Source organism: Carassius carassius, chromosome 30, assembly GCF_963082965.1.
Source record: "Carassius carassius chromosome 30, fCarCar2.1, whole genome shotgun sequence".
Lineage (NCBI taxonomy): Eukaryota > Metazoa > Chordata > Actinopteri > Cypriniformes > Cyprinidae > Carassius > Carassius carassius.
In genome coordinates this window covers 18,667,990-18,689,933 of record NC_081784.1, presented here as the reverse complement: position 1 = coordinate 18,689,933, position 21,944 = coordinate 18,667,990, and the positions used below count along the sequence as shown (strand labels likewise).

Genomic DNA, 21,944 nt, shown 5'->3' with positions numbered 1-21,944 from the left:
CAATATAAATAACTTATGTTGTGTGGTATTATTATTTCAATTGCCTGGCTCATGTAGTTCCCCTGTTAGTGTCTTACTGTAAACACAATTAAATACTAATACCACAAATACCGAACAGAATTAGGTTGACACTTCAAGACTTACTAATCTTCCTAATCTTGTGCTGGGGTCACATTGACCTCAAAGAGAAACCGTTTTACTATACTGAATAACTATTGGTTTTCTAAAAAAAACTAAATGCTTACATTGTTGCAAAAAAAAAAGGGATAAAGCTTTTATAAAATCTACATGGTATGAAAGCACCAGATAAAAGTAACTTGTAATTTATTATAGAAACCTGAGGCATGAGTTACAATTATTTTCTGTGGTAAAGAAATGTATGCCACAAATGTTGTTGATAGAGCTTGTTATAAACCAAGAACATCCCTTTAAGACCTTAAAGGTATAGTTCACCCAGCAATGAAAATTCTGTCATTTACTCACCCTCTTGTCGTTCCAAACCTGTATGAGTTGCTTTTTTATGTTAAACATAGAAGATATTTTGAAGATTGCTGGTAATCAAACAGTTGGTGGTTCCCATTGATTTCCATAGAAAGAAAATAAATACTATGGAAGTAAATGGTAACCACCAACTGTTTGAATACCAGCAATCTTCAAAATATCTTCTTCTATGTTCAACATAAGAGAGCAACTCATACAAGTTTGGAACGACATGAGGATGAGTAAATGAGTAAGTTTTTGGGTGAACTATCCCTTTAAAACAACTTCCAAATGCAGTTTTAAAGATTTAAGCCTGTCTGACATAGCTCCAGTGCAGTCGTCTCTAAAGAAAAGCCTTTATTTTAACCCACTGTGAATCTGTAGTTTCAGCAGTCAGTGAAACTGATTCTACTAAAGCAAAGTGTAAAATTCCAGTGACAATTTTAAACTAATATTTGCAACATAATCTACATTAAACAGCTTTAAATGTTGGGTAGTAATTTTTTCTTATTTAAAAATTAGAATATAGATTTAAATGATATATTCTTTATAGTTTATTACAGGATGCACCTTTTCCTCCCGTCTGACTGACAGTCAAAACAACAAGGAGGGTAAGAGAACCTGACCTGATGTGTGAATGGCTGGGTCGAGTCAGTGCTACTCCCTAGTGGACATAATACAACCAGTATACTAAGTTAAAGAAGGTGAAGGTGATGGGAAAGATGACACGTGACCACTTGTCGATGGAGTTTACGTCTGTCAGGTCTGGAATCTTCACCCTTAGCTGAGCGGCTCGCCTCCTAAGACAACTTTTTTTCCGTGCCACTGGCCTCTCGACAGAGGCAGTGGGCCGGCCGTAGAGGTCCCGACCTGTAAGGGGCTTACGATATTGGATGCTGGCACTATCATAAGAGAACATGGTGTTCCTTGGGTCCCCAAGAGCACCTAACATCTCTGCTCCACTAAGGCGCAGGTCAAGGTTTGTCAGGGGAATGTTTCCACGGAGATCAAACTTTAATGAAAAAACAAAAAACAAATATATTAATAAAACTAGAATCTTAGTAAAGTTAAGAGGTATGCTTTAGTGATTCTTCACACAAAAAGGTTTATACATTGTACATTATACAGTGGATATTTAAATTGAGGCCGATTATTAATTTCTTGTTATGGCTGATATTATTTTGCCTGAATATGTTGTAAATAAAACTCAAATCCAAATGCTAGTAGGGAATCCCTTGGTGAGACTTTGATTACAGCACAAATAATTACGAATAACTAGTTAAAAAAGTGTAGGTCAACAGGTCAAAGACCCACCTGAACTTTGTTACTCTCCATCCGACACTTTTCATTGTTGCTTTTTGTGGCTTTTTCTGCCGCTTTCTTCTGCAAGTGTGGACCACGGCCGAAGAATATGTAGTTGACGAAGGCATACTCAAGCAAGGCCAGGAACACAAAGACAAAGCAGCCCATCAGATAGATGTCTATGGCCTTCACATAAGGGATCTTGGGCAAAGTCTCCCTGAGATGAGTGTTGATAGTGGTCATAGTCAGAACGGTGGTGATTCCTAAAGAGAGTCAGTTTTAGAATGTTTCAAAAAGCTAAAATTCAAGAAGCATTGGAAAAAGGTGAAGCACAATGAATGTGTATGACTTTGGAAGGTGTGGAGTACTATGTGACCACCTCACACACACAGTTTGTTTTTGTGAAAAGTGGGGACATCCCATAGGCGTAAAGGTTTTTATACTGTACAAACTGTATATTCTATGGCCCTACACCAACCCTACACCTAACCCTAACCCTCACAGGAAACTTTCTCAAAAAAACTCATTATGTATGGTTTATAAGCGTTTTGAAAAATGGGGACATGGGTTAGGTCCTCATAATTCACCCTCTCCTTGTAATACCTGTGTCATACCCATGGCATTATAGAGAGTTGTGTCCTGATATGTCACAAAAACATGCACACCTAGTGCAACTCTTGCAGCGGAAGCATCATAGTTGATCCAGAAAGAGACCCAGGACAGGATGGTGATCAATGTTGAAGGCATGTAGGTCTGCAGGATGAAATATCCAATGTTTCTCTTCAGCTTAAAACTGAGAGACAGACGAGGATATGACCCTGAAAGTGAGAAATGAAAGTACTGTCAGTGTGGTACACAAACAATTCAGATGGAAAACCTTACAGTACACCAGCATTCAAAAGTTCAGGGTCAGTAAGATATTTTAATGTTTTTGAAATAAGTTTTTTTTTTTTTTTTTTGCTCAACAGGGCTGCATTTATTTGTTCAAAAATGTAATTTATTCATGTTATAGCAAAGCTGAATTTTCTGCAGCCATTACTCCAGTCTTCAAAGCCACATGATCCTTCAGAAATCATTCTGATATGCTGTTTTGATGCTTAATTTTTTCATGGAAACAAGGATATATATATATATTTTTTTCAGGATTCTTTAATGAACAGAAAGTTCAAAAGAACAGCATTTATTTGAGATAGAAATCATTTGTAACATTGTGTCTTTTCCTTCACTTTTGATACATTTAATGTAGCCTTGCTGAGTAAAAGTATTAATTTCTTTTTTTAAAAATCCTACTGATGGTAGAGCATACAGTATACAGTGTGGTTGGTCGTTTAACATGTCCGTCAATCAGATTCCTTTCTAAGTGGACAGGTCTTGACAAAAACAAGCTGTAAATTGGACCAGACTTTATGTAACAGCCAGCTCTTTCTTTCTTTAATATCAGAACAGCATAGCTACATTACACACATATAATGTTTCTGTGCTTACAAATAAAAAACAACTTCATTTGACTGATCCAGTTTTGAAGGCAATCTTGGCATACAGTAGTTCTGAAGGACAGAGGAGTGCTGACTCATCTTTAAAGATGAATATTCATCTCATGAACATGCAGGGAGAGCACTGCACCTGTGGCAAACACCGCTTTCTTAGACAGTGTTTTATAATCAATAATAGAGAATTGCGGCAGCTCAATGTTGTCCACCCCCGTCACTGAACTTCCTCCCTGCCAGTAGAACTCAATGTCATCTGTGGTGTAACCATCTGAGAGACAAAAGAGGGACAGAAACATTCACAAATACACATATAGTCACAAAACAGCATGCTGGTTCAATGGGAAAGCTGCGTCTCTCACATTCCCAGTCTTTGTTTTCAGTGGTGTAAATCAGCATGTGACTGCAGTGAGAACACTTCTGTGAGAGGTCTAACTGACAAGATTGTCCCTGCAGACTCTCTGCGCTTATCTCCAGGAGAGCACAGTACTGCAGAACATTAAAGCTTAATTAGAGGATGAAGTCTTGTGATAGTGAATTCTTCCTGTTCTTTATTGAGTTCAATCAAAAGAAACATCAGCCTAGAGTACTGAGTGACTGGAGCACAGCAATAATCCTCTTGAAGGTCTTCTCTTCCCGGTCTTCAATGCTCTCTGAATTTTTCTGTCATTTTAAGTCCTCTTCTCTTTAATGTTGGAATCTAAATCTGCATGTCAAATTTGTGGTGTTTGATTAATTGTCACTGTTTTCTACAGATAGAAATAAACTCTGGTGTCCCATGACTCTACAAAAATCTGTTCCTCTCCTAACTGTACCAAAATCACAATGTTTTATTGTTGCATAATCTAAATTGATATTCAGATCACTTGTAGTAAAAAACAACAACAACAACAACAAAAAAACTATTTAAATAGTAAGTCAACCAATGAATGGTTCCACTTTTTGCATTAAGCCCTGTTACATGTTTATCTTTATAAAAAAAAAAGTTAAAAAGTGAAAGAAATAAATAAAAGATCTATCTATATCTACCTTACTACTGCCCAAGTAATTGTATGAAAAAAATTACCAAATTTGTTTCTATATTTTTTTTTTCATGAAATATAAGCTTATAAATAACTACAAATTCGATTATAAGCTAAACTATAAATATAAATTATAAACACTGTTACCTGGCACATTATGTTTATATTGTTTTATAATAGTGTGGAATGCTTTAATGATTATTGCTAAGCTGTACTGACATGTCTACTTTTGGTTTGTAAAAAACAAAAAGTTTGTAAAGGTGGCAAAATCAGCGCCATAAAATTAAATGCACCTGTTTACTGACCTGATTTGTTTAAAGGGGTCATCGAATGCCCATTTTCCACAAGTTGATATGATTCTTTAAGGTCTTAATGAAAAGTCTGTAACATAGTTTGGTTAAAACTACTCAATAGTAGTGTAAAACACCCTTTTTACCCTGTCAAAAACAGCTCTTTTCAGAGCAAGCCGTTTGTAGCATTTTCCTTTAAATGTTAATGAGCTCTGCTGACCCCGCCTCTTTCTTCCGAGCCACTCTCTGAGGGACAGTTTACTTTAGCTGCATTTATCGTGAAACTTGCTAATTAGCACATTAGTAGGAAAAGCGATTTGCAAAGATTCATTAAAAAACATTATACTCACTTATGTTGGTGAAGCTGGACCATCGATGATTGGAGCGAACATAGACACATTTATGTAGATTGGGGGTGCATTCCCTTCAGAAACAAATGTAATCCACTTTGCTTCAGTGACTCAGATGTCGGGAGTAAATGACACCTGCTATATTCCAATATTATTACATCCAACAACAGAACACCTCAATAACTAAGGAGCCATTCTTGTCTACATCTGCTCCAGCGGTAAAACAATGGTGAACTGAGTACAGTTCACTCAGGGCAGGTCTAAGATAAGATGCCAGTCCAGTCTGTGCTAAAACGCCACTGTCAATCAAACTATTGTGGGAGGGGCCTGTCAGTCAGGCATCTGAGATCGGCTCGATTTGAGGAAGGGGAAATGATTTAAAGAGATTTAAAAAAAAACAAAAAAACACTGGGTGTATTTTTATCATGTGTACACACACTGCCAACACTCATTTCAGTTCAAACAACTTGAAAAAGTGCATGTAGCATCCGATGACCCCTTTAAAAGGATATTCTGCCCCAAAAAATGACAATTCTGTCATCAATTATTCAATCACTAAGAAATTTTGAGAAATGTTTTGAGAAATTGTCCATACAAGTGAAGTCAATGGTATCTTGTCCCATGGATAATGTGCATGTGGTGAAGGTGACATGGTTTATGTCTGCTGTGATGCTGGTGTTGGGGTTTCTCCTTCATGCTGTTATATGCATCTCAGAGCTCTGACATGACAGCAACCTCACAGGGCTACAGCTGTCTGCCCAACAGAGCAGACACCCAATTACAAACACTGTCTGTCACACCGAGAGACAAACTGCAAGAGATGGAGTAGAGGAGGGGAAAGAGTGCAAAAACAGAGTAAGAGTCGCAGGGACAAAGAAAGATGAAACAGAGACATTAGTCAGCATTCTCTGCAAGTGTTTTTCATGATAAATGAGATGATGCATAAAATCATTATGATTACACAACTGATTGCACCAGTATTTTTGCTACATTGTCACACAACTGTTGCTTGCAACGGCATGCAATAAAGAAATTTCAGCATCTTGTAATACTTATAGTGAATAATGGACTAGCATGTTGGTAGTTTTACATCTAATTAATGTCAGATTATGCTGTAAATAACAAACATGGCATAGGATGACTATTCCAAGATGAAATATAGGATGAATTTTTTGTATATGAAAGATTGTAAAGCATGTTAGCTTGCATATTTTGCTCAAGAGCATGATCTGCTGTACATATCTGTTTCATTTGGTAAAAAACTATAATGATTTTGAATAATCTTCACACACGGGTTTTCTCAGTTATTACTGATATATGTTATAAACTGTGATTATACATTCATTCACAAACAGCACTTACAACTTTCAATCTCCAGCGTGCAGTTCTGCTCATCCAGCGGGTATCTCCGCAAATCCATCATGCATGCAGCTGTGGTAGTTATCCTACAGACATGAGGTAAAAAAAACAACACAACACGATTATATTACAATCAAGCAAATGCTTAGCGGGTCTATATAGTACCGGTAAGTATGAGTCTGACGAATCAAACATACTTCCATTCTATTATTTTAGAAAATGTGAACTCTTGTCCAGATGTCAGAGGTGGTAAGTGAAACATTTAAGTTGTACATTTCAGAGAAGATGGTGTTAATACAGCCACCTGCTTGCACCTGTAATGAGATTTATATTCCAAGCATTGGCTGCTCAGGAAAGCTTTGCAGAACTTTAATTCATGCTAAACTACTACAGATTTGACAAGCACGTACTTCCTCATATAACAAACGAACAAATGAAATAATCTTCCAATTAACCACCATTAAGAGAAATAGATGCAAGTAATTGGTAATACGCACTAATACTTGCTTATTGTCTTTTCACGTCATTGAAATGTTCTCTGAACTTCTCTCACAAGCTGCTGGAAACATCAGTGCAGAAACACTGTGTTCCTTATTCCACTCTCCTGTGTCATCCCTCTTTATTCCACTGCTGTGTAATTGCCTTAACGCCATCTCAGTCATGTCTGCAGCCCCTCTTTAAAATGCCTATGGCTGGATCTTAATTACACTGAGCTTTAATTAACATGGGGAAACACACGCGGTGGCCTTTCAGGGCGTGACCGCTGCACTTTTAGACAACTTATGATGGAATTGCTTCTTAACTCTGGAGGTGAATTTTGGTAAAAAGCACTTTTTCTTGACAAACACACAGTAAGAAATACAAGTCTCCACCCTTACAAAAACACACTTTTGGTTACCTTATTATACTGTATTGTTTTTCTGAGTGGCAGAGAGATGGTTATCTAATCAGTTGTCACATATATTTATGGATACACACTCATAGGTGCACAATGTTATAGAGTAGCACATGTCTATACCTCTCAGGCATAGTACATTAGATATAAATAATGCAGTATTGAGCAAGATAGAGAGGGAATATCAGTCAGATAAAACCTGCACATCTAATGTCACACTCCAATGTGTAGGGAAAGAAAGATAGGACTGCAGCTTTCCTTCTGCAAAAAGACACTTGACTTGAATTAATATTTTCATTTAGTTTTGACAAATTTAACAATGACTACTGAAAGTTGTTTCTTTTTTAAAGAGTCTTTAACATACCAGAACTGATGCACCCTTTTTTCTGTAATAGAAGCTTGAGAAGCACAATTGCATAAGATATCAAAGCATATTTATGTTTCTTCTTCTTAAAAAGAAAAACAATAATACTTTTATTCAGAAATGACTCATTAAACTGATCAAAATATTTTTTTCCATCAGTTTATTCATCAAATAATCTTCAAAAAAATTATGACTTACACAAAAATATTAAGGAGTACAACTGTTTTCAACATTGATAATAATGTTCAAATCAGCATATTAGAATAATTTCTGAGGGATCACGTTAGACTGAAGACTGGAGTAATGACAGAAATAAATTACATTTTAAAATATCAATATAGAAAACAGTTATTTTAAATGTGATAATATTTCACAATATAGTTTTTACTATATTATTCAGACTTCTTTCAAAAACATTAAACACCCCCACACTTTAGAACAATAGTATACAGAATTTACTCGTGATTTACATTTTCGGTTCTCTTACATATCTGTTTATAATTATTTAGCTTATTTGTTTATTATTATGATAAACAATTTGCTGTCTGGATGAATCCAATCCAGGGTCCAGATCCAAACTATGCTCTGATAATTACTGACCTCTATCTTAGACAACTGGCTCAAAAAGATCTGTGGTCCCATGAGCAAAAATGGAAAAATTTCAACCTGTGTTCTCCCATAGGGCTTCTGCACGAGTCAAGCAACTGCCATTGAGATGAATAGGATGCAAACAGAATAGCCTGATTCAACCAGGACAGAGACAGTCTCATCTTTCTTTGCTAAACAGACCTTAATATATATTCCCTGACTGAGACAGGATACACATCTCTCACTGGGCCTTAAATTCTAAAAAAGCACCATCAGGACAGCCAAGGGAATAGGGTCAGCTAAAAATACAGCATACACATGCAGACAGAGATAAATGTAAAGATGCACACTCACAAAAGAATCAAACATGAATCTAATGCATGAGAGAGAGAAGATAAAAAAAGATGCACAAACACAAACTCACTGACCTGAGACCATAGAGCACAGTCCCATCAGGATGCAGACGAATCATGCGGTTCTTCACTGTGACCCCATGGACAAAAGATTTCTTGTCATTTATAAAGTAAGTATCAGGCACCCAGAGTTGATCAGCCACTCGGTTATCCAAAGTAAGATTGAGAGGAATCCCTGTGTAGGACAGACGCTTATCCCGCCAAGACTGCTGGAAATACATGGTGATGGTATAGTCCTGAAAAACACATACAAAAACTGTTCATTTCATCCATTCCACACCTCAGACACATTTATGCCAGACTGTCACAGCATTAGATACAAAAGATGAAAACAAGTGGCTTTTATTGTAAAGAAAGACAGCATAAGCACATATTTTAAACAAAACATGTTAAAGAAAATGTTTAATTAATAATGAAGACAAAAAGTGTTCAGATTCTTTCTGGTTGTCAAGTGCACCACTGCCTTTAAGGGTACATGGAAAACTCGGACCTCCTAGTGTGGCATTTATTATTACAAGAAGTCATGCATTCAAGTTGGAAACAAGGATATAGGATAAACAAAACAAAAGATTTATATTGTGAACAGCAAACCAAACTTTACGTCTGAATTCAAAATTCATTTCTATCACTTATGTATACATGGAACCAAGCAAACCATGAGATGAGAGATAAGTTATTCTATACATCACAGCTTTAAAATGAATGAAATACAGCATATCAATTCAAATAACTTTCAAAATCATTATGATTCAATACAGACTTTCTTTCTGCTTATTGATCTATATTATAGATATATTGTTATTTATAGTATATATCTATATAGAATAAAAAAGTGTTTTCAGTAATGTATCAAATAAACGTACTTTTCGACATAACAATTCGGCAGCTCTAGTTTCCCGCTCATAAATATGACTTTGCTCATGCAATGACATTTGTAAGTGTTACTTCAGAGTATACACATACAAAAATAAAAATTCTAAATGAAAATTTAATGTTTTCCAGTAGTTTTAAAAGTTAAAACGTGAATGCTTGTTAGCACATGCAAACACAGCCCACTAACATTTAAAGTAAATATGTCACAAACTAAAATGGATCACTGCTGGCCATCTTGTTCCCCTTTTCTGTCTGCATTTGTAATCTCAGGGAAGACATCTGTATCCTTCTCTGACATATCTGGCATAAGTGGATGTTAACCACCTTGAGGCTAAGCTTCACTTCCCCATAGCCAAGACCTTTCTAACCCTGTTTTTCTCAGCTGAAGGTCATACAGCCACTGACTCCAGATGTGTAAAATCACAAAGTATCATCCAAGATGACAAGCTCTCATTTGCAGACAAAACAATTATAACAACTTTGTGCCCCTGGTGCTTCATGCTCCACAATAATATAAATAAATCTTTATTCATCTCATTCATGCTTTGAGGTCAAGTTAATCAGGTCTGAAATGAAACAAAATGAGATCTAGTTTCTACAGTACATCCATATGTGAAACACTGATCTGCTCTCAGTAGTTGCCACTTACATGACTATGCACTTCATTTAGGTTTGCTCTGAAAAGGAAAGAGTCTCTTAAGATCCCAAATGTGTTGGGACTAACAGTAAAGTCAAAAGTTAAACTTAAAAAAGCAGTCACATTTGCTCAGAGGCTTTTGCTTCAACTCCATCCCCCAGTCGCCAAGTTTCTCAGCTGAATAAGTGGTGAAACAAATTAAGTTGAGATCCCATTAAACCAACATGATAAATGAGAGTGAAGGTTAAACGGAGTGGATTCTCCCTGTCTCTCAGACACTTACAAACCCCTATAAAATCTGTCTGTTTTAAGTCACATTTTATACTTTAATAAAACTTATGAAGCTGCAGTCCAGAATCAACTTTATTCAGCTTTTAAAACCAACAATGAAATAGAACAAAAAGAGAGCACAATAACTTCCAACATCGTTAAATTAGAATTATAACTGTGGACCATGACTTCCTCAACTTTTTTTGTCAGACATAAAATATTTACTCAGCATGTCAAGATTTTTCATTAATTGGTTATTTAGGGTTCTCTGATGATGGTTTATGTTCACGTGACATGCAAGGTAACAAATTAATATTTGATAAACTATTTTATTTTACTTTGCAAGTTTTAATTGTCATATGGTGCTACCGTGCAGGAGCACACAGTTGTAGGAGAATTTTACCACTTTTTAGTTATCCAATTGAAACCGGGAAACACACACACATAGTAATGCAGACATAAACAATTACAGACAAGGGAGGACACAATGGGCTAGAACTAAATAGGTTAAATTAATGGGACACACCTGGGAACAATACAAATTAATTAATCAAACACAACTGGAGATGATTTCACATGATGAGGACAGGAAAACAAGAACATACATGTGACATTAATACTAATGTCTTTAATTACTCACTTTCTAATGTTCATTCCCTAGCTTATAACATTTCAAGTAGAACTATTAAAAACAGAAATGTTGAAAAGTATGCGGATGGAAATAAAGAGAACCTAGTGCACACTGCATTCCCAAATGCACAATAAACTCCCTACACATGCAGAGACTGAGTTTGTGAGAAGCCATATCACATCTAATAATCAAATAGTGGAGATTTAGAAACAATAGTGAAAAATTTACTTTTGACTCTATAATATTTTCTTTGTACGAAATGAAATTGGCACTGAATGCCATGTGCAGTTTATTCCCCGACAGTTTAAGATTCAAATTGTGTAAAATAACACTACAAATTAAAGAGACTATCTGATCTAATGAAGCTAAAATAAAATATTGAGAAAACATTATACTAAATAGGCTTAATGTTTTTAAGTAATTTAATTTCTGTAATTTTCCTTTTTTATTTAAGCATTTGTGCAATCGAGCTGGTCATATTCCTACGTTTAGCCCAAGATACTGTTTGCTGCAATGCAGTAAAATTTGTTTCAATCAATATTAACCCAGGGTCTATGCAACATACTTCATTAAAAAGGAACAGCAGTGATGATTAAAAATGGTTATTGAAAATAATTTTGATGAAATCAAAGTAACCTCCATATGTGTGATGTACTAAAAGCACTTCAGATGGTTCAGTAGCCCTACAGGGGTGCAGGTAGGTCCTGTCCCAGCACTAATGCTCCTCCAAACTCATCTGTACTAGTCTCTGTTAAGATTCTTCTCACAGAGCACACGCACATCATCCAGCACAGTTTGCAGATTTAAAAATGCCTATGCAATCACTTCATAACATACCTTTGGGGGAAAAAATGTCCCAAAAAATATTTTTATTTTGAGACAAAGTACTGCATGTTTCCATGACCCTTAAACTGAATTTTTGAAATGCTACTATGACTAAGATCTTGTTAAAAATAACAAGCGACAATAACTTTGGTATCCTTCAAGAGGGAGAGATGATACATGCAGTTTCGCCCACATTTGGCATTAAGTATCTACACTTTCTCCTTATAACCTCACTAAATAGTATTTTTGACATACTTTACCATTCAAAAGATTGGTGTTGTTAAGATTTTTTTATGTTTTTGAATGAAGTTTCTTATGTTCACATAAATTGCACTTTAAAAATACAGCACAAACAGTAACATCGTTAAGTATTATTACAATTCAAAAAAATTATGTTTTAACATACTTTATTAAATGATGTAAATGTAATTTATTCCTGTGTTGACAAAGCTGAATTTTCAGCATCAATACTGCAGTCTTCGGTGTCACATCATCCTTCAGAAATCATTCGTATATGTTGATTTGCTTCTCAAGAAACATTTCTTATTATCAGTGATGAAAACAGTTGTGCTGCTTAATATTTTTTTGTGGAAATTGTGATTTTTGTCCAGTATTATGTGATAAATAGAAAGTTCAAAAGCACACCATTTACACTATGTAAATTACTTTAGTCACTTTCTATCAATTTAATGCATCCTTGCTGAATAACAGTATCATTCATTTCTTAAAAAATAAAAAATCATATTGACCACAAACTTTTTAACAGTAGTGTTTAAAATAAAATTATGTTTAATAAATGCATTACTATTATTACTGTTATTATTATTATTCTATATGTATGTGTAAACACTTCATACAATGATTGTGATATTACACACATGGTCTTAATATCTGGTTTGGATTGTGATAGTTTTTAGAGTTTTATCTGTGGCTCAGTGGTAGAGCATTGCGTTAGCAGTGCAGAAGGTTGTGGGTTTCGATTCCCAGGGAACACAAGTCAGGTAAAAAATGCTGTCTTGAATGCACTGTAAGTTGCTTAGGATAAAAGTTTCTGCTAAAATGTGTGAATGTTAATCAACAGATCAAGGAAATGATCTTTCTCATAATATCAACCTTCTTTTATAAATAAAACACATAGCTGCTCTTCAGATTGGAAGGGTGCAGCCCCATGAAGATGACAACACATGAGTGTATTTCTGTGAGTGTGGCAGAAAACAGAAGACTGAAAAAGAGAGTGGATGGGTGTGCCTCAGGTTCACCTAGGACAAATGCCTCTTTCAGCTTCTATTATTAGAAGCAGCTGTTGCCCCTGACAACCGCTTAAAATCAACGCTCCAGCACCTCAACTTCTTCACAGAACACCCTGACAGACACACAAACACAACATCATACACATATAGACAGAATGAAGGCCATACTTACTGTATCACAGCCTTATCTGACAGTATAGTCTAAAAGGAACTCATTTCTCTTTGCCCATCACACTGAAGACGTCACAGAGGAACAGAAGAATAGAGGCTGAGAGAGAAACTCACTTGAGAGGATCACAACAGAATTAAAAGTAGCAAATAAAATAATAAATAAAGAAAACAGAACCTGAGGCTGAGGACAAGGACAGCTGGGGGGAAACAATCACTGGAAATCAATCTGCTTTGGTTTGGTGCAGGTTGCTGCAGCATTAGAGTTAATGGGAATTCAGATGGCGATTATTTAGATGATTGCTTTTTTATAAATTGATGGTATACTGGGAAAAATTTGGTTTAGAAATAATTTTCACTCAGAAACTACTAGTAAATTTCACAAATAAATACAAAGAAATGGCAAATAGCACACCGAATTAAATATGAAAGTCTTAAGTAGAGTTTAAGAATGAGATAGAGTTTTCTTGTAAGATGTACTCCAATAATCTTTTTTACTTCCTATTTACTACCTCGAAAAATGTACTTCATTTTTAGGAACTGGTATGAATCATTTCAGAACCTGAATATATAAAAAAAAGAAAATAAATGCATATTGATTAATGATTGCATAGACACAGCCCTAACTAGAATGAAGTTAGACCAAAAGCTAGTAAATCAGGTTATTTGGTTATTGGATATTGCTTAACAAGCCATCTGGATATTGGTTAACATTATCCACCCAGCTGCTCCTGCAGTAACGTTAATGGAAAGTTCACTCAGTTATTGGGTCTTTAATGTTCTGAAAACATTCAGAAATAACGTTTCAGACAGGTCCACTTTGTCAAAGTATGTTTATTACAATTATATAGCATACAGTTAGTGTTGGTGGTACGGTTCTGTTCAGGGCAAAACTCCCCTATGCCTGTCCACGCAGCCAAGTCAAACCCTCCTGGGGTACAGAACAGATGCAGTATATGCATACATAATTACAATTCACAATTAACATGAGTTGCAGAAACTACAAAATACATGATAGAGAATACTTGCAATAAAGTGAACTGTATACAAAGAAGAGAGAGAGAAGAAAAAAAAATCAGATTAGATTACAGGTTCAGTTAGGCGGAATTGGGGTTGGAGGAGGGAGTTGATTTGCAAGCAGTGATGCGATAGAAGAGATGCTGGAGAATGGAATTTAAATGGACTGCTGTGATAAGTGTCAAAACTGGATTGGTACATGTCAGGAACAGCTGACTATCAGCTGATGCAAGCTTGCTGACATGGCCTGTCTGAAATAACGCAATGCTTGATTTTCATAACTTCATAACTTCATAACAGAATATTAGCAAAATGTTTTTAGAACATATTTTTGTTAGCTGAGTATTAGGTTGCATGTCGTAAGTGACGTAAAGGAAAGATGAAACTATAATATTTGTTATTATAAAGACAATAATTTACATTAAGACCCTGAATGTGTACTGTCAAAGTAAAAGTAAATTCTATTTTCCTAAAGTTCAGACCAGTTGTTAATAAAAACACCAGCATCACACTGCAGTCAAGAGTCCGCATCTCACATCAAGCAAACTTAACATGTATCCTCACACTGCAGTCACGACGTGGTGAGTGAGGGCAGCTGAGGTAAACAGCGGTGTAAATTAACAATCAATGCAGGAGTGTACAAGAGTTGGCAATGCGACAGCACTGAGAACAGCTGACCTTCTGCAATATTCTTAGCGAAGCTGCAGTAGATTATCTTTTAGTTTAACGCCATTCTGCTTTTTCTCACTTCTCAGCCAAATCACCTTCCTGTTCGTGTGATAAGGTTTGCAGTGCTCTCTGAACCTGATTTTCTGTGCTATAAAAAGCAAAGAAACAGAAAACACATCTGTCGATATCTATATTTCAAGCAAACACAAGCATGAGAAATGGGATGAGAGAGTTTGAGGGGAGGTGACTAGAGTTCAATATCTGATTTTCTAAAAGCACTTGGGATGCACTGATGTTAAAATTCTGGCTGATAGCAATAAGATGATGATTATTTTCATTTAATGGACGATAACCAATAAATCACTGTTATTAAATGTTTATGCTTATATGCTTACAATTAAAAACAAACTAGAAAATTCTAGACATCACATTATAATGTTCAGAAAGAAAAAATAGTATAACTAAATTATTAGAGTTTCCACAGATTAAGTGAGCTTTAATCTAGATGTATCTAAATTTAAAAATTAGGTAATCAAATTTCCAATATCGACTAATATATTATTTTTTAATCAATAATCCGTAAGTGATTTGGTAAATAAAAAAATTGGCATGGTACCCTGTAATAGTGTTAACCTGCAATTTCAATTTCTGCCTGATCAAACCTTTAAAATTATTTTGTAGGTGTAATTTCATGCATTTATGTTAATCCACTGGTTTTAAACAATATTAATGGCTTGATTAAACACAATTTAGATGTTGAATCATATTTTGAAAAAATATTTCCCAGCCTACCTCCCTAAAAATCACAACAGATCTGAATGAAAGCTACACCTTTATGCTAGTCCCCTGTAGAAACAAAAATGACAGCAACTACTTCACCAGACTTGACTTTTGTTTACATTACATTCAAACAAATCAAAATCAATTCTTGTGAAATTCACCATTGACCTGTATAAAAAGCAATAATGGGAAGCTAAAATCGAACTTCAAAATGGTGCATATGGACACTTCAAGATATCTTTGATTCCTTCTGCCCTTTCAACAGTGAATGTAATCAACTCTACATTATAAATCATAACTCATCATTCATTTCATACTCCACCATAACATTTGTGATGTTTTTTTGTACCCTGACTTTGTCAAAAGAGATGAAACTCAAGTAAAATGCTCTAGATTGTATGCTTATATATATTTAATCTAATAATTGTATATTTTATTTAAAAGTATATTTCTAGAGAAATATCTATTTTTAGAGAGCCGTGAAGCAGCTGTTGCATCTCTGCTGCACCTCACTATCTCCCACCACCATGTGTCCTCCCTGAAAGGCTCCCACTTGCTAAAATAATTAATGTATGACAAACCACCACAGAGATGGCTTTTGTTCAGACCCGTTATCCATAATTCACAAAAAAAGCTTTTTCCAGCATGGCCAAAGTGACACACTGTCAAGAAAACCTCAACCTTAGACCTAAAGGATCCTAGAAAACCGCCAGAGTGCATCAGCCTTCAGATTGGAAATGCACAAGGCTACACCTGAAGTTTATTTCAAAACACATTTTACTGTTATTCTTACTACTATTTTATCACTTTGAAGAGAAAATGATTGCCATTAATCTCCAATTCAAGTCCATTATGGGGGGGGGGGGGGGGGGGGCGACAGGGAGCTTGCGTGTCCTCTATAGCAGTGGTTCTCAAAACTGGGGACTGGGGCCCACTGGGGGCCTTCAGCAAACTTCCAATCACAGGATTAATTCTGATTCTGATGTTAAAAAAACTACCATCAGGATTTACTAAGGACACACAGTGAATTGATGAGCAATGAAAAGGTGTGGAGTGGACAGTTATTTTTACGACTGACCTTATTGCATATGCATTTGCAGGAGTTTCCCTTACAGACACAAAATGTATGGGAGGAGAGTATTCAAAAGAATCATGCAAGTTGGTTTACAAAGATTTGCGGCCGTCAGTTTTATTGGTATTTACATCCCCAAGAATATCTTAACCCATTTTGCACCTGTGTTGTCAGTAGTGGTGGAAATTATGATTCTTTCAAGAGATATGTTCATTTTCAGTTCGTTCACCAAAATGATTCGTTCAGATTCATTCACTGATTCGTTCAGTGACCATTTCTTCGTATTACACAAAATATGCCAGCAGGTGGCTAAAAAGAGTGTATTATGTGTTATGTCTTAAGTCAACGAACGTATTCATTTGTTACAAAAACTGATTTGGCTTTATTAAAATGTGTGCATAATCGCATTCAATATATAAAGTCTATTTAAGTTTTTCAGATGAACAAAGCACAAGGTTTTCTTGTATAGTTAGCATTTTAATTGTTCGGTCAGACAGTTCATATATCAGCCTATATGTTCACATTCATAAATTGGGGATTAAACGTGGAATTATGTTCTGTATGCTAAATGAAAACAAGCGTATGTGCACAGTACCTATAACTGCGCTTTGCATTTTGTGAGATTGACATGCTAAATGGCCAACTGACCCAGTTTACTCTCATTAATTTTGTTCACGAACGAGATAAGCTATGTACCAGTTCATTTCATTCACAAACGACATGTATCCGTTCATTCAACTCGTTCGCGAACGACATGTGTACCAGTTCAGTCATTTCGTTCATGAACGATATCTCTAGTTCAGACTCATGAAACTCAGTTCAGTGAACTCAGTTCAGAGTTCAGTGAAGGGCGTATTTGTTCACTACATTCAACCAATCACATGCTCCGTCACATGTCATACTCGAAGGCTATTGGCTCGAGGTTAAGTAACTCTTTGACAGGATGAAACAGTTCAGATACCCGGTTCACTGAGCTGCGCATGCGCTGCTTATAGCGCCGCGCTGCTGTGGAGGGAAGAACTTCAGTGAACGAGAAATATGAGTCAGTGGATTACGTGAATGAAAACGATTTGTTCACCTAAAAGATTCGTTCAAAAAGAATGATTCGTTCACGAATTTCAGTAGATTAATCACACCTGATTATCATCGGCTCTGCTTGTTTTTGACCCTACAGTAATTCATGCCCGCGCTCCGATGGTGCAAGGATCCTATTGAAATTGCTCCGTTTATTATTTGCATTGCTCTTGGTAGACTGGGTTAGTCATTATGACTGCATCTGTGTCCTTTAATTTGCACATTGTCGGTAGATCACCAGTAACATTTTCCACTCTCATTTGTGTTTTTATGGGATTGCACTCTCACACTAATTTGCTCTGTTTAGTAAATCTGGCCCTTAGTTTCTGTTATTAACAAGGTTTACAATAATATGTTGGACAATGGGGGGAACCCAAAGAAGTCAAAAAGTGTTCTAATCTATAGAACAGTATACCACTGGACACTGGCCAATAAACGTAGGCTAATTACACATCCTACGATCCACTGATCATCATGATCATCTTCATAAAAATCATCTTAACTTCTATTTCAGGGTGACATTAAAATCACTGTTGTGTTTAAGCATCAATTACTTCTACCTAACCTGTGGGTGTGCATATATATGGGGTCTTATGTGCATATTCCTCACAAAATTATTTATTTTGTCCTTCTTTGCTGAGTCAGAGTAAAGGCTTCTGTCAGTTCAGTTCCAATGCCAAAACAATCATAATGCAAAATGAACACTATGCCTCTCTAATCTTACAGTCAGCTGTGCTTGTGTGTATGAGAGCAGGAGAGAAAACAGTAGCCTGTAGCTTTTTCCTGAGTTGACTACAACAGTAGAATCTCGAAAATATCCCACTTTATTTATCACTGTAGCCTTAATAGGTTGTGTTGACAGAGTCCTTTTCCTTAAAAGCCCACCATCTATTAAACAAACAAAGAAGCCTGTAGACTCACCATGTTCACTTCTGACACCATGTCGATACTGGAGATGTCGATACTCATAACGACATCAACCGGAGGACCTGCAAAGCAAACAGACACCACAATCTCTCCTACATGGCCTGATGACAGTCAATGATCCATCACAATGGTCACATCCATTGGTGAGAAGGGAAAAGTGTTTTAAATCAATATAAAGCCTTTACCTCCAAAGTCAGGCCTTAGACGGATGTCGTAGCCTTTGAGTAGTTTATCCACAGTGACTTTGACGTATGACATGTTGCTTGGTTCATTTACACTGTGGAAGAAGTGTGTGATATTTAAGAAATGCTAGAGAAATGAGCTTAATCTTAAAATTTGGATTTGTGGAGTAGCCAAGCTGGATTTAACTGTCTCCTAGACTAGCCGGTCTACCAGCCTGGTCAAGCTGGTCTTATCTGGTCTTCCTCAGCCTAGCCAAGCGCGTGATCATCTGGCTTTCAGCCTCAGCGTCTGAAAAGTCCCCAAAACCTCTTATAAAACCAGCCAATAGGCTGGGAGACCAGCTAAACACAGCAAACCATTAGGCTGGTTTAACATGACTCCGCAGGGAATGCAGGCAGACTGATCACACACAAGCACGGTATGCCTTACCTGTGCGCTGGCGGGCTGCGACTGACCGTCAAAGCCACGAGCACTAGGAGACACAAGATCCCCGCGCGCCAGTGATCCCGAGCGACCAGCATCCCTCTCATCACTGACCGAGAAGCAGTAGCCCAAAGTCTGAAGAAGCACTCCAGCAATTTCAGCTACACAGCAACGCATGCGCGACGACGAGACCAACATAAAAATACTACAAACGCAAAGAAATGAGCAACTCTAACGAAAACCTAAGTGGCGCGGCGAGGTGTTCTTGCGTCTGTCGCGCTCCCCGGTGCTGACGCTGCTGGCGGAGCGTATCAGTATGCCGGTCAGATCCCATCGCCAGCGGGTCACTGGACACGACAGCTCATGGCAGTACTTCGCGTGTCTTCCTTGGAAATACAGAGGAGCTGAACGTACTGTCGCGCAGAGATTATGCGCCTAGCGTTTTCCCTGAGTGCGTAGTTTTTGCTGGAGGATATGTGAGCACCTGAACGCACGCGCCGACTCAAGTGCTCTTTCGCGCCATCATTCAATTTGCAGTGCATCACGCGCACGGGACAGAGTGAATAATTTGTTAGAAACTCGGAAAACGCATTAAGACACCGAGCACCGTGAGAAAAACGCATCAATAGCCTATCCGGAGACTGTGGGAATAATTAATGTGCAACGACAGAAAGGGCGCGTGGCCGCTGATGCAAGGAAAAAACAGCCAACTGTGCATTTGAAAGATCGCTATATATGCCTACCTGTAGCGATATGATTATTAGAGAATATTTTCAGCAATCATCTATTATGAACCGAGACCAATTTATACACAAACCAGTTTTTTTAGCAATGTTTGTTGGTTTAAAACACTTTCTTAACAATATAATGTGAAATAAAAACAAGATATCATGAAAACATTCAACATCATCTGTCATCATTGATAAAATAGCATTTTCTCATGAGATCGGGTTATGATACAACAGGGAGAGATTCTCTGTAGCAGGTAAATTTCCAGTCAAAAGTGTCTGCTAAATTACAATATTAATAACTATACTGCTGTCATATCAACTCCTTTGCCTGTCAGGAACTAAACTGCATGTCTTGGCCTTCGGGAGGAAGATTTACTGTTTATTGGAGCAAAGAGTTTGAGACACGATGGCAGGCTGCTGTATTTTCATCCCCTCTGGACATTAAGCATTATGCCTGGATGCTCAGCCATGGTGTGCAATAGAGAATAGGCTTTGTAAAGTGCCTTCAAGCATTTTGTGCTAAGCTGAGATATCATGATGAAGAGAACAGGTATAGCAGGGGAGTCAAGGGAAACTGGGGAAGTTGTGTCCTAGTGGTTAGAGAGTTTGACTCATAACCCTAGGGTTGTGGGTTCGAGTCTTGGGCCAGCAATTAAGTCAAAAAAGCAACTTTCAAAAAACTCTGACCTGTGAGCCCAATATTTCCCTTCAAAAACGAGGTTGTGAAGATTTTTACATCCTCAACACTCAAGCTACCGCTGCTGTCAAATGTCTACTCTCTCTTTCTCTCTCTCACACACACACCCACACACACACACACACACACACACATATATATGTATGTACTGTATGTAGTAGCCTTTGTATGTATGAAGCATCCGGCCCCCTGGTGTGTTTACATCATCAAATCTAACCCCCTTTAAAAAAAACGTTTGGACACCCTTGAGGTATAGGAAAGTAGGTTTTTGGGATCTTTAAATCTCAAGTGCACAAGGTTCAGGCCGAATGAGAATTAGGTCTTGGAACAGCAGAAGGATCCATGCAAGAGGGCACTGGAGCGAACAGTGCAGAACAGGAACTTAGTTTGATCCAGCAACAAAATATTCACAAATGCCTAAGATTTCGAAGCAATGCAGATTTTTAAAGTAGAAGGACACAGAATGATTCAGAGCGCTGACAGAATGATGCCAGAATTCATTGCAGCTTTGAAGCTTTGTTTCTAGTTTCCATTAAGCCAATAATGTTGTATATTTTTTACCATTCATTATACTCATCTCTGTGATTTTAAAATAAACTTACTTTCGTATGATAACATTTGTTGGTGCTTTGTAGCCTCACCACTTGTAAATCTTCGTAAATATTTTTCAAGCAAAACTGGTTGAGAACCACAGTCCTTTAGAATTAATTCTGTTTTAAAGTACCTGAGCATTTGAAGCAGCTGAGGAAAGAAACTGCAACATGCTTATCATAAACAGTGCACTGATTTGGAGGCTAATATAAGTTATCACTATAGTTATTTTTATAATTATCATTCTTAGTGTGAATGGCCTTAAGACTCTAGTAAATAACATCAGCAATATTTATATAGCCAAACTAGAAATGTCTCCATCTATAGCTTTTTGTACCACTGGCACTCACTGTGCAGGACTGTCCAATACATCTGAAGCCTCAAGAAAAAAGCTACTAATTAGAGCAAAAGACCCAGTATGTGTGATGTGGGAAAATAGTGATTTTAATTCAATCTGAATTAGTTGTGGAGTACTTTGTCATACCAAAAAAATAAACCTTGAATGAGTAGCCACACCAACTGAGCTCTTGCGCACACACACACACACACACACACACACAAACACAACCTAAACGT

General features: G+C 36.8%; 1 protein-coding gene across 2 annotated transcripts; it reads right to left on the bottom strand.

The window, feature by feature from the left end:
* Positions 1–1,044: 1,044 nt before the first annotated feature.
* Positions 1,045–19,966, bottom strand: LOC132110809 (gamma-aminobutyric acid receptor subunit beta-1-like). Of its 2 annotated transcripts, XM_059517784.1 has the most exons (9): positions 19,356–19,966; positions 18,929–19,020; positions 18,738–18,805; positions 8,566–8,786; positions 6,294–6,376; positions 3,406–3,540; positions 2,448–2,600; positions 1,795–2,045; positions 1,045–1,492 (listed from the first exon to the last, which is right to left on the bottom strand). In XM_059517784.1, the coding sequence occupies exons 1-9, from the start codon at positions 19,454–19,456 to the stop codon at positions 1,145–1,147; spliced, it is 1,452 nt and encodes a 483-aa protein (XP_059373767.1). In that variant the 5' UTR covers positions 19,457–19,966; the 3' UTR covers positions 1,045–1,144. The 2 variants fall into 2 exon arrangements, with proteins under 2 accessions (XP_059373767.1, XP_059373768.1); XM_059517785.1 differs by lacking the exon at positions 3,406–3,540.
* Positions 19,967–21,944: the final 1,978 nt, after the last annotated feature.

What these genes read in the sequence shown, in the direction of transcription:
- LOC132110809 (XM_059517784.1), bottom strand. Translation starts at nt 19,456, where the DNA reads ATGAGAGGGATGCTGGTCGCTCGGGATCACTGGCGCGCGGGGATCTTG. An exon ending in TCTAAGGCCTGACTTTGGAG is followed by an intron (nt 18,806 to 18,928) that starts GTAAAGGCTTTA and finishes TTTGCTTTGCAG; the next exon opens with GTCCTCCGGTTGATGTCGTT. An exon ending in CACGCTGGAGATTGAAAGTT is followed by an intron (nt 3,541 to 6,293) that starts GTAAGTGCTGTT and finishes TTTGTCTCTCAG; the next exon opens with ATGGTTACACCACAGATGAC.